The sequence below is a fragment of the Oratosquilla oratoria genome, unplaced genomic scaffold (assembly GCF_046742065.1).
Source record: "Oratosquilla oratoria isolate Oo_2021 unplaced genomic scaffold, ASM4674206v1 SCAFFOLD53, whole genome shotgun sequence".
In the NCBI taxonomy this organism is placed as follows: Eukaryota; Metazoa; Arthropoda; class Malacostraca; order Stomatopoda; family Squillidae; genus Oratosquilla; species Oratosquilla oratoria.
Window position 1 is genome coordinate 1342314 of NW_027467717.1, and position 14270 is coordinate 1356583.

At 36.8% G+C, this 14270-nt stretch overlaps 1 protein-coding gene across 2 annotated transcripts in view; it reads left to right on the forward strand.

Annotated features, from left to right (window-relative positions):
* Window positions 1-5160, forward strand: part of iPLA2-VIA (calcium-independent phospholipase A2 VIA) — an 85378-nt gene extending 80218 nt beyond the window's left edge. For both annotated transcript variants that reach the window (XM_076182224.1, XM_076182223.1), the window contains exons 14-15: window positions 485-580; window positions 1423-5160. In XM_076182224.1, the coding sequence (XP_076038339.1) occupies window positions 485-580; window positions 1423-1650 (324 nt within the window). In that variant the 3' untranslated portion in view covers window positions 1651-5160. The remainder of the gene's footprint in view (window positions 1-484; window positions 581-1422) is intronic.
* Window positions 5161-14270: the final 9110 nt, after the last annotated feature.

The following is a 14270-nucleotide window of genomic DNA, read 5'->3' on the forward strand; positions in this document are numbered from 1 at the left end:
GTGTGTATATATATATATATATATATATATATATATATATATATATATATATATACTATTGTTACAATTACTATTAATAATTTCTTTGTTATTAGTGTTATCATCATATTTGATTGTAAAATTTCATCATTGTTAAAAGCCACAATGTAATGTTCACACTCGTCACCAACTATGGTAACACGAGGAGGTAGTGAGGTCCACCCCATGTATATAATGCCCTCAGCCCGTTTGTAAACCCATTCCTTTGAAAAAGCATACCTGCGAAACTAGTCGGGAATAAACTCAAGACTAAGACTCCTGTGTTTCCTACTCTGCTTACATCATATATATATATATATATACACACACAGAAGTATGTGTATCAATAAATGAATAAATATATAAATATAATGAAAAATAAAATAGAATAAATACAGCCTCACATTATCAGTCTCACCTTTTACATATCATCAATTTGACCAATTAACATTTGTTATTATTGCAGGTAGAAGCTATTGATTGCTTCAGACCAGAAAGTATTTGGGGAACTGTCAGAATGGCCTTTGGGTTATCAAACATGGCCAAACTCCTGATTGATCAGGTAACTATAGTGACCATGTTATATATTATGAAGTATTTTTTAGTGGGAGTTTTCTGAAGTAAATTTTATATGTCAGCATATTGATTACTTTGTTTTGGTACTCCATTACTTTCAGAAACTTGGATCGAGCAATGCAGTCATAAATCAATGATTTCTAAACCAGAATGGGTTTGCCTTTATATAAAATGGACTTGTACTTGAGTATATAGTCTGATCTAGAATAATTAACAAATTTATAGATAAGTTTGGTCAGTGGAAACAGGGAATATAGCTCCTTTTCTGTAGAGTTAGGAAATAGGCAAGAATTGGTTTACTAATCGGGTGGTCAACGAACGGAATAGACTTAGTAACCATCTAGTGAGCGCTGAAACTATCAGTTGTTTGAAGAAATGGTTAGACAACTTTATGGATGGGGATGACAGGTGGTAATAGACATGGAACTGCCTAATGTAGGCCTTATGACTTCTTGCAGTCTCATTCATTCTTATATTCTTATGTATTTCTTTATTCAGGCGACTATGCATGACAAACTTATCAGATATTTCAATTATGAATAATTTTGTATTTCTTCTTGTAGGTGACTATACATGACACACACTTGTCAGATATTTCAATTATGAATAATTTTGTATTTCTTCTTTTAGTCGACTATACATGACACGCGCTTGTCAGATATTTCAATTATGAATAATTTTGTATTTCTTCTTTTAGGCGACTATACATGACACACACTTGTCAGATATTTCAATTACGAATAATTTTGTATTTCTTCTTTTAGGCGAATACATGACACACACTAGTCAGATATTTCAATTATGAATAATTTTGATTTCTTTTTTTAGGCGACTATGGCAGACAACCGAACTGTAGACCGTGCTCGAGCCTGGTGCGCCATGTGCGGCATAAAATATTCAAGACTGTCCCCACAGCTTTCCCTTGACATACAGCTAGATGAAACCAGTGACGAGATCCTGGTGAACATGCTGTGGGAGGCTATGGAATATATCCACAGAAGGAGACAGCACGTCGAACAGCTGGCAGCCATGCTTTGCTCAAGAGCACAAAATTAAAGGGTGACATTACCCAATACTCTGCAACAAAATAGTCACTCCTTTTATATTTCTGGAGGATTTATATAAATTAGGGTATTTTAGGTCTCTAAGGGCCATAGCTCATGTCAGAAAGTCATTGGTGAAGAGTGTGTTTAAATTTTGTAAGATCCAAATGCAGGAAAATATTTGGCATTTGGAACAAATATATGGATTATAACATCTTCATAGTTGATGTGGTAAAAAACTGTGCATTGTTTATCACTTTCAATGCCTTAGATTCTTGATGGTCAACCCTTTGGTATCTATATTCAACTCTGGTAATTTTGGTTACTGCAAGGAAGTTATATTCAGCTTAGGGAAACTAATATTTCATCATAGAGTTAATAGAAGTTATTTGTCTTATGTTTATATAAATAAGTAATATATAAAGAAAAAGTAGGTGGAAGGACAAATGTAGATGTGAAACACAAAGAAGAAACAAAATTACTGTAAGACATGAGGAAAGAGGATAGAGCCATTTAGACTCATGTGGAGGCAGCATTGCCTACAAATCCTTATATTATTACTCAATTATAGTGAAGATTGACTGATGTTCTATGAATTGTATGATACGCTGAGTATTGTAGTATTAGTTGTTAAAGAAAATTTAGCTTTAAATATGTGGAGTGATAGGAATTATATATGAAATATGTATATCAATGTGAGGAACATGCCATTATTGGTTAAGTATGTTTGTCTATGTAAATATAAGGACTAGCACTAATTATTTTGAATATGTGATTGGTTGAATAAGGAAAAAACTATGTATTGATTGAATAAGGAAAGAAACTACACAAAACTAAACATCGTATAATAATATATGTATATGTATATATGTTTACCTAATTTTATATGTATATATATATATATATATGAAATATACTTGAAGAAAGAAAGAATGAGTGAAGAAAGATTAGTAAAAGAAGTGTGGAAGGATGGAGTGAATGTGAAGGGGCGACCAAGGATGAGATGAATGGATGGGGTGAAAGAGGCATTGAGCAAGAGGGAGAAGGTAGGAGATGGGTGTGAGTGGAGAAAGGCTGTGTATAGATGATACTGTGATGCAAGGAAGGGAATTGGGGGAGGGGGGTAGGGAGTGGTTATGTGTAGGAATGACATTTTGATGCAACCCGAAGGGATTTCTCCCCGTCTGTTTTTTTTCCTGCATGAGGGGACAGAGAGGAGGTGGGGGTTGTAGATTAAGTGAAGTGGCCTTACTGTGGATGTGCTTTGTCTTGCTGCATTGCATCTGACCCAGGGCAGTGGGTGGGACACAGGGATGACCTGTCATCCATGAGGACCTAATATGAGAGGGAGGAAAGGGGTGGTGGATGGGAGTGGAATGGGTGGGGGATGGGAAGTTGCCTTTTGACTTTGGTTACCTCCCTGGTAAGGGGTGAAAAAGCCTTTTGTATATAGATAATTATTTTTATTTATTACTACTACCAACAACAACAAAGACACATTCTATGGCAAAACAAATCATGGCCCCATCTAACTAGACCACTCTTGATTGCCATGCAACTGCTACAGACTTTTTCCACCCAGTAATTCCATTCAGAAGTAGTCATTGAATAATAATAATAACAGTTGTTTCCTTGAATTCAAATGACATAAAATCCCAGCCCTGCAACAGCTGGTAACAGTCCTTGTCCCCCCTCCTGTTGATCTCTATAGGAAGAGGTTTTGGACTTTTGCACGAGTGTGGGAGGGATCAGTGGCAAATCTTTGCTTATAGTGATTCTGGAGGATGGAGATTCCTATTATTCAAAACCTCACAACCCCCTCACCTCCATCAGCTGCCCTGAAGTATTGACACTTGTTCTCCAGACTGGGGTCAAGATTTCAAACAACTTCACATGTGGTCCTTACGCTTTTCCATACACTGAGAGCTGACAGCTGGCAGTTGTTCACTTCCTCCCAGTACTTTGAGCTGATGACATAGGGATGAAAATTCTTGATAGGGATGACTTACTAAAATTGGACAGAAGAAAGACAAGAGGACATGAGAAGAAACTTAAGAAAGACAGTTACAGAAGGTATCTGAAAAAAACAACTTTCCACACAGAGTAATGGATACATGGAACAGACTGAAAGAGGAAACAGTGAGTGCTAAGACTATACATGATTTTAAGAAAGAACTGGATGTGGAAAGATACAACTGCGGGTCACTATGAGCATAGCTCTCCTCCCGCAAAATGCAACTAGGTAAATACATCAATACAACAGAATCAACAATTCAAGGTTTCTTTCCAGAGGGTCTGATGGTTCGTGGCAGCTATTGTGGGGCTGCAGGCTTTCCACACTGATACTTGCGGCAACAATTATTTTGTGTGTGGGACTGTTTCTAATTGCTGGTTTATAGGAGCATGAGGAGGGGAGCAGTTGCTGATTGTCAGCTCTTTTACAAAGGATTACAAAGGCGGAGCATGCCAACAGGAGACTTTTTGGTCCATAACTAGGTCGGATGCAAAATGAAATATAATAATGATAAAAAAATAAAAATTATAATAATATAAATAATGAATAAAATAAATGCTTAGGTATAGTGAAATAATAAACAAACAGGTAAATAGTAAATAATAATAAATTGACAGAGAAATAATAATAAATGAAATTCAAGCAAATAAACAGACAAATAATAACAAACAAACAATAGAAAATAAATGGCAGTCATTACAGCATCTTGCTTAGATGTTTATCTTTTTGTGCAAAGATGGAGGAAATGCAGTCAAAAGTTGGTAGAGAGATGGCTTGGTCTGGAAACTTAGTGGTATTCTTAAAAAAATCTTTCCTTATATAAATCCTTGGAAGGGAAAGATTTATACAAGGGAGGAATTTTTGTTAAGAATACCACTGTAAGATTCTTACAGTGGTATTCTTAAAAAAATAATTATTTCCTTATATAAATCTTTCCCTTCCACTAAGATTCTTATAGTGGTATTCTTAAAAAATCATTCTTTCCTTATATAAATCTTTCCCTTCCAAGGATTTATATAAGGAAAGAATTTTTTTCAAGAATACCACCGTAAGTGTCATGCCTTCAGAGGCACACCTCTAGATGAAAGAGTATTGACAGGTTTCGAGGATGGTTGGCAGGAATGACTCCGACACATTTTGCAGGACCACAACTTCCGGATATTCATCATTGGTCCTGGCAGTCACAGGAATAGGTTGTGATCTGTTGTGGCATAGGTTGTGCAGTGGACTGTAATAGGTCAACTTTTTTATATTGCATGTGGCTTATATTAGTGAATATAATTTTTGTATAGCACATACCATATTTATACTATAGATATTTTTATTTGAAATTCTTATTAGTCACAATTTAGGTGACTGAATTTTACACTTTGTCTCAGGAAAATGTTATGAACATAACATTTCATAATGGTTATTTCTTTTTATGTCAGATTTCTAGTTAAAGCTCTTGTAATATTTTCATTATCCAATAGTGTGGCAGGCTGCAATAAACTATAATAGTATTGCAGGTTTCCTTTTTTATTATCATTTGCAGTAAAAAAAGCTGCTACTATACTGGGAGCTGATTTTGTTGAAAAATATAAGTGTTTTTGTAGGTGTGCTATCTCCTAGGTGTTTACCTATGTATATATATTCATATGTGTAAATTGATGCAGCCCAAAGGGATTTCTCCCCATCTACATTTCTGCATGAGGGGACAGAGAGGCGGGTTGGTGATTTAATGAAGCAGCTTTGCTGTGTATGTGCTGCCCACTGCTTCTTACCCTGGGCAGCGGGTGAGATGCAGGGATGACCCATCATCCAGGAGGACCCAAATAAGGGGGAGGGAGGGGGGTAAATGGCAGTGGAGTATGTGGGGGATGGTATGGGTGGGAGTGGATTTTATGTCTTTGTGTTTTGGCTACCTCTCTTGTAAGGAGGAAAGAGCCTTTGGTATATGCATGTAATGTACTGTATATTCATGCATATATAGTTTGTTGAGTGTCGTTAGGAAGGCTTATGAGAGGGTTTTGATTTAAAGGATTAATAGAGGAACAGAGGGAGTAATTGGTGTAGAACAGTATGGGTTTAGGAAAGGTAGGGGTTGTGTGGATCAGATTTTTGTATTTACCTAGTTGTATTTTGCGGGAAGGGGAGCTATGCTTGTGGTGTCCTGCCTTTGTATCTCGCAGTGTCTAGTTTGCTTTTAAACTCATGAATGGTTTTTGTGCATACTATTTCATTGTCCAGTTTGTTCCAAGTGTCCAATACTCTATGTGGGAAATGTTTTTCTTCAGTTCTCTTTTATAGCTGTTTTTTTTATTTTCTATCCATGCCCTCTTGTGCTTCTCTTGTTCCAGTTTAGTAAGTCTTCTCTATCAAGTATCTCTGTGCCTTTCATGATTCTGTAGGTGGTCAGTAGGTCACCTCTCTCTCTTCTTTGCTCCAGCGTCGGTAACTCCAGTTTAGCCAATTTCTCCTCATATGATAGGTTTGCAAGTGCAGGTGCCATTTTTGTAGCTGCTCTCTGGATTCTTTCTATTTTCTTTATATTCGTTTTGATACTGGGGGACCACAATGTAACCAATATTTTTTTTATTGTGTCTTCGTCCAAGTATGCAAATGCCACTTTTATTGATCTTAGCAAGTTGTAAGTCGCCCCGACAATTTTGTTAATCTGTTTATCATAGGACAAGTCGTTTGTGATAATTACCCCCAAATCTTTTTCGGATCCTACCTTCTTTACTTCCTTGGTTCCAATTGTATATTTTCCTGATATTCTGTTTTTGCTTTTTCCAAACTCCATTATGCTACACTTCTTAGTATTAAAGTCCACTTCCCATTTCTGACTCCAGTTCCATACCTTGTTCAGGTCTTCCTGCAGTGCTTCACAGTCCTTATCAGTTTCTACTTTCCTGGTAAGGCAGATATGCAAGAAAGCCTAAGCAAAAGGTAAGAATGTTTTTTGGGCTTTTATACATATACCAAAGGCTTTTTCCCCCTTACACAGGGGGAGTAGCCAAAAAGAAAAAGGCATAGAAACCACTCCCATCTATTCCATTTCCTATATATTCCACTCCCCTCCACCCTCCTCCCTCCCTCCTATCTTGGCACCTCCTGGATGACGGGTCATCCCTGCACCCTGTCCACTGCCCTGGGTCAGAAGCAGTGTCGCAAGACACAGCACATCCACAGCAAGGCTGCTTCATAAATTTGGTGACCGCCCCTCTCCGTCCCCTCTTGCAGAAAAGGAGAAGACGGGGAGAAATCCCTTCGGGCTGCGTCAAATTTTTTCTCATACATACTTCCTCACCCCCCATCCCCCACCCACTCCCTCTCATGCATCACAGCCTCATCTATACACAACCCTTCTCCATTCACCCCTATCTTCTGTCCTCTCCCGTCCTTCCTCTACAGACATTCCTCTCTTTTGTAAAGCCCCTTTCACCCCATCCATTCATCTCATCCTAGGATGCCCCCTCATATTCACTCCTTCCACCTCCGCCTTCCACACTTCCTTTACCAATCTTTCCTCACTCATTCTTTCCATGTGTCCAAACCATCCCAGTACTCTTTCATCAACCCTATCTCCCAGCTTGCTTTCCATCCCTGTTCTCCACCTCACCTCCTCATTTCTCACTATTTAGCCTAGTAACCCCTATCATACTTCTCAGACATTTCATCTCAAACACATTCAAACTCCTTCACTCTTCCTCTCTCATGTTCCATGTTTCTGTCCTGTATAGAAGCAGATTCTATTGTATACATGTAGTATTAAAATTGACAGCATTCTGACAGTTGATAATCTTGTTCATAGTTAAGGTTTCTGACAATGATCCAACCATTTGGGGAGGGTGAGCAAAGACAAGTTCACTAAATACATCCATTTAATTCTCAATGTTTTGTCTAGAGACATCCTCAGGAAAAATCTGGAATATCCGAAAAAGAAAAAAAATTACAATGATATAAAATAAGGATGTACCGTATTTTACGGCTTGCAAGACGCTGCATCATGGAAGACGCACCCTAATATTTGAAAGAAATTTCTAAGAAAAAAAGAAGTCATTCTCATACAAGAACACATTCACCATATACCCAACCACTGAACACAAAAACATAAGAAGCAAGGACGACACGTATTGGACGTATTGTTTACATTATGAAATCACTTGTCTGATTTTGTTTGTATGGCGATGATACTGGTTGGTGATTAGTAAATATACTATACATTTTTCATCGTCCAAGGGTGGTTTTATTTTCATAAAAATAAAATAAAAATGTCAAAAATATGGATGTAGATATATAGAACTCCACTGCCGAATCATTTTTTCGGTAGGCGGCAGTCCAAAGTGTCTTTCTGCTGCTCTTTTACAGTGTTCTTTGGCATACCATATAACTTGTAGCTTGTATGCGATAGTATAACTAAACCGTTTTGATGAACTAGCCATGGGTGGTAATTTCCAGGACAAAAAATCTTATGACACGTGTGATAGCCTGGTGGTAACTGATAAAGGCACCTGGCATTTGCGTGCGTTCGTGTGTATGTATTTACCTAGTTGTATTTACCTAGTTGTATTTTACGGGAAGGGGAGCTATGCTCGTGGGGTCCCGTCTTCATATCTCATTTTATCTAAACTATTTTTAAATTCATGTATTGTTTTTGCACACACCACTTTCTCATCTAACTTGTTCCAACTGTCTATTACTCTGTGAGGAAAGCTGTTCTTTTTCAAATCTCTTCTATAGCTGTCTTTTTTTATTTTCTTTCCGTGTCCTCTTGTATTTCTGTCATCCCATTTTATCAGATTCTCTCTATCAGTAATTTCTATGCCTTTCATGATTCTGTAAATAGCTATCAAATCTCCTCTCTCTCTTCTTTGCTCTAGTGTCTGTAGTTTAAGTTTTTGTAGTCTCTCTTCATATGATAGTTTTGAGAGTGTTGGTGCCAGTTTTGTGATTGCTCTTTGTATTCTTTCAAGTTTTTTTATACATTTTTTTGTACTTGGTGACCATATCGTTGCTGCATATTCTAATCTTGGTCTTATCAGGGTGATTAGGATTTTCCTCACCATTTCTTCATCCAGGTATGTAAATGCCACTTTGATTGTTCTTATTAAATTATAAGTTTCTCCAAAAATCTTATTTATATGTTTCTCAGGTGACATATTATTCATAACAATGACTCCCAGGTCCTTCTCATTTTCTACTTTTTTTATTCCTTCTTCTCCCAAATTATATGATCCTGTTATTCTGTTTTTGCTTTTTCCAAATTCCATTATACTACACTTTTTTGTATTGAACTCCATCTCCCACTTCCTACTCCATTCTTGTACTTTATTTAGATCTCTCTGTAGTGATTCACAATCTTCTTCAGTTTTCACTCTTTTCAGTAGTTTTGCATCATCTGCAAAGAAGCTCATATAGCTTTCAATTCCTTCATCCATATCATTAATATATATAGCAAACATTATTGGGGCCAGAACTGTTCCCTGCGGGACACCGCTTTTTACTTCATTCCATTTTGAGTGCTGATCTCTTATCACTACTCTCATTTTTCTTTCTTGCAAAAAGTCTTCCATCCAATTTAGCAATTTACCTTGTATTCCTCCTTCATATTCTAATTTCTTAAGCAACTTCTTATGTGGTACTTTGTCAAAAGCTTTTTTTAGGTCTAGAAATGCACAATCAGCCCATCCATCTCTTTCTTGTATTATATCTATTAGCCTTGAATAGAAACATATTAAATTGGTGACGCATGACCGTCCTTGTCTGAATCCAAATTGCCTTGGATTTAGTATGTTGTTTTTTTCCAAGTATTTTACCCATCTACTTTTGATAATTCTTTCTCAAATTTTTGCTATTGTACTTGTTAGAGAGACTGGTCTATAGTTGGTAGGTTCTTCTTTATTTCCTCCTTTATATATAGGTACTATATTTGCTTTTTTCCAATCTTCTGGAACTTTTCCTTCTTTTAAGGAACTGCTTATTATGCTATGTATTTTGTCTGCCAGTTCATTCCTACATTCTTTCAGAATCCAGTTTGCTATTTCATCTGGCCCATGCGATTTTCTGACATCAAAATTACCCAAGTGTGTCAATATTTCATTCTTTGTTACTTCTATTTCTTCCATAGGGGGGACTTTTTCTTTCCACTCAATCTCTTCAGGTTGTATATTTTCCCTTGTAAACACTGATTTAAAATGTTTGTTCATAATTTCTGCCATTTCCATTTCCTCAGTGTATTCAACTCCTCCTTGTCTCAATTTCTCCAAGTCTTGTTTGTTTTTCAGTTTATTGTTTACAAATCTGTAGAATAGTTTTGGTTGATCTTTACACTTTTCTATAACATCTTTTTCATATTTTCTCTTTTCCTCTCTGCACTTTTGTACATATTCATTTCTATAACCCGTATATATTTTCCATTTTTCAGGTCTGTCTTTTTTCCATCTGGTCCAGGCTTTGTCTCTTTTGTCTTTCAACTCCCTACAACTTTTGTTGTACCAGCATTTTACATATTCTTTTTCTTGTTTTTGTCTTGGGACATACTTTTCCACTCATTTTTTGTAAATTTTTGTCAAAATATTCCATTTCTCTTCCACTGATGTTTCTTCTTTGTATATTTCTTCCCAGTTTTCTTGTTGGAAGAATTCTCTTATTTTATCAAAGTTTGTTTTTTCATACATCATTCTTCCTTTTCTATATTGTTCATTTCTTTTGATATATTTTTCTTCATTAAGTTCCAGTTCAATCAATATGTGGTCACTTTTACCTATTGGTGTTTTATATTCAATCTTGTCCACTATTCTAGGTTCAGATGTAATTATTAAGTCTAGTCTCGATGGTTCTTCTTCATTTCTATACCTAGTGTTCTCTTGTATCCATTGTGTCATTGAATGGTCAGTAATCATCTCAAGTAGAGCATTTCCCCATGAGTCATCACCACTCTTTACTGTCATTTCTTCCCAGCAGATTTCTTTGCAATTAAAGTCGCCCATCATAACTATTCTTCCTCCGTCTTCCATTATTTTAGTTAATGCTATCTTTGTGTCCTCTAGCATACTTTTATATTCACTCTCCTCCCATGAGGCTGTTTTCGGAGGCACATAATTGATCACAAGTTTTCTGCTCTTCTTATCTCTGTCTTCCACTTCTATCATAATCATCTCTACTGTATTCTTTCCATATATGACACCTTTCACGTTTATATCCTTCTTAGTCAGGAACATAACTCCACCCCCTTGTTTTTTCTCTCTGTTTCTAATCCAATAATTGTATGCATCATGTCCTACACTGTTGGGTGGTAGTGGGCCTTTTAATTTTGTTTCTACAATTCCCATTATGTCCGGTTCTTTTTCTTTCAAATAATCATTCAGCTCATTCAATCCTGTTATTAATCCATCTATATTTGTGTAAGACACTCTTAGTTTTCTGCCACTTCCATTGTGTTCTCTGTTTCCCTTATGTTTTTCTTTTGTATGTCGAACTTCCTTAGTTTCATGTTCACTACTCTCCAATAGAATCTCTCTTTCTCTGACTCCGTTCTGTTCTCGTTTTTTGTCTTAGCTTCCAGTCTTTTCTGCTTTTCTTCCTCTCTTTCCTCTTTATTCATTTCTCTTTTTATCCATATCTTTTTGTATTGTTCACTTGTTGCTAGTTTCCCTGTTTTGGATAAGATATTCTCTGCCGTTGTTTGTGACTTGAATTTAATCTTAATTGGTCTGGTCTTGTCTGTGCTATACTTTTCGAGTCTAAATTTCTCTTCAATTTGTTTCATAATTCCTGGTTCATCTTCCTGAACTGATTCTAGTAATTGGCTTACTTTTTCATTTTCCTCTTTGATTCTTGTGGTTCTATCTGTGTTGTGTTTCTCTTCCATTCCTAATATAATTATACATTTCTTCTTGTCTGCTAAATCCCTTACTATATTCTCCTTTTGTCTCATCACTTTAATAACTGAGTCTTCAGTATGTTCTTTCAATTGCTGTTTGACTATGTCAGTGAATGAAATCTTATTTCCTTCTTGAGTTTTCTTCCAATTTTTACTTTCTTTAGCTATCGTTTCTCTGTTTTCTTTACTATTCTTCTTCAATTCTTCATTCTCCCCCTTTACCTCTCTTAACTGTCTTTTTAGTTCTTCTATTTCATCAGTTAAGTTTTTATTCGCCTTTTCCAGTTCTTCCAATCTTTCAACCCTTTGTAAAATGGTGTTCATATGACCTAACCTACTCTCCAAGTCCTCGATCACCTTATCAACCTTCTTCTCTAGTCTTGTCAGTCGGGGGGGGTTTGTGTCCCCCCCCACTCTCTTTAAATCCCTTGAAAATATTCTCATCACTTTCTGCTATATTGCTCCTATCTATACCTCTAATCTTCACATTCCTATTAGACATGTCGTTATCATCCAACTCGTCTTGGGGTCGTTTGTCTACCTTACGGCGGCCCGTCAGGGCCATTTCCTCCACCTCCTCATTACCTTCCATTTCCCCAGCAATCCCTCCCCCTCTCCTCTTTCCTTACTTTCCCACTACCCCACGAGCAATTTCCCCCCACCCTGCAAATACAAAAAGGCACTTCTCTTTGCGTTGGGATCCACAATCTGCACTTTTCTTCAGAACGTTCTTCAAGCCGTCCGTTCGTTGAAAGTGTGTGTGTGTGTGTGTGTGTTGCTATGAGACGAGGGAACGGCCCGTTTTCTCCACACGCCGAGTAGGCTCCAGGAAGGATTATGGTATTGGAAATACTTGTAACAGCTAAGTACTGAGTTTACATAATATAAAAGGTTGAATTGAATAGTACTTAAGCTAACATCATAGTGTAATGACTCAACATACAAATCCAGGTCGCTATCGGTCAAGTGTCCAAGCTTACATGAGCCTAGGTATTGCCTTGCAATACAACATTCGTCTTGGAAGACGCATTAGCATTTTTCAGGGTATTTTTTAGGAAAAAAAAGTGTGTCTTGTAAGCCATAAAATACGGTAATACAACAGTGTTTCCCAACCTTTTTTTCAGGCGACCCCAATATGATCCTCATGATATGACTGTGACCCCACTAATCTACAGTATTTGTATATGTGTTAATATATATGACTAGTTCCTGACTGTAAAAAGTAGGGGACAAGTATAATAAATACATGTATTTACCTAGTTGTATTTTACGGGAGGAGAGCTATGCTCGTTGTGACCTGTTTTCATATCTCTCTGCATCCAGTTTATTTTCAAAATCATGTATAGTTTTGGCACTCACTGTTTCTCCGTTTAGTTTGTTCCAGACATCAATCACTTTATGTGGGAAACTATTCTTTTTCAGGTCTCTTCTGTAACTGCCCTTCTTTAGTTTCTTTTCATGTCCTCTTGTCCCACTTTAACAAGTCATCTCTATCGAGAATTTCCATCCCTTTCATAATTCTGTAAATGGTCAACAAATCAGCTCTTTCTCTTCTCTGTTCCAGTGTTGACAGATGTAATTTCTCCAATCTTTGTTCATATGTCAGATTTGACAGTGTAGGTGCCATTTTTGTCGCTGCTCTTTGGATTCTTTCTAATTTTCTTATGTTCTTCTTTGTGCTAGGTGCCCACAGTATTGCAGCATATTCTAGTTTAGGTCTTATCAATGTAACCACAATTTTTTTAACCATCTCATCTATGTAGTCAAAGGCCACTTTCATTGATCTACAAGTTAAAAGTCTCTCCAAATAATTTAATGACATGTTTATCAGGTGTCAAGTCACTTGAGATGATCACTCCCAGATCCCTTTCTGAATAAACCTTTTTGACTTCTTTGTTTCCAATTCTATATTGACCCGATACTCTATTTTTCCTTTTTCCAAATTCCATTATGCTACGTGTGTAAGAAAGGTAATGTAAGGTTATAAAAGACAAAGTTAACATCATTGAATTTTATTATAGCAATACGAATTTGGAAGCAACAAAAAAATTTACTATACAATATGTCTTGGCAACCCCAGGAAAAATGCTTGTCGCAACCCCAGGGTTGGGAAACAGTGACTTACAATAACAAATGACACTCAAGTTCACTAGTGTGTTGGCTTACGTAGTTCTGGAGATCTGAGATCGTGTATTGCATCTAATGGTCATTTGGGATAGTGGTGGAGATGGGAACAGTTGCCTCTACCTGACCAGTGTTAGGGAGGGGGGGGGGATGGTGGGATTGGGTGAGAGGGGGAGGGTTGGTTCACCTCTGTGGCAGAGGAGGGGGGGGGTGGAGGATTTATCACATGAGGTTTGCAAGAAAGAGAACTGTCATTGAGTATGCTAATGCTTGAAATCCTGTTAGATTGGATATTGATAATATTTTTTTCTCTTATATACATAGCATCATAAAGTTTTAGTCTTCATGAATCTCTAATACTAGCAATTATTTTTGTGCCTTTAACTAAGTTCTCCCAGTTAATGACACATTTATGATAATTTTACATGTGGTGTTTGATAGCCCCATTTTGTAAGTGCATGGAAATTTCTCTTCTGGGACTGCAATTGGTATGTCCAATGTAGCTTGAGTTGTGAGGTATGCAGTCCTCAATTAAAAACTTAAACTCATATACTATGGTCTTGAAAGTGGCTTCAATATTACAAGACAAATTATTTCTCATAACCATTGAGCTAGTTTTTGGGTTAGT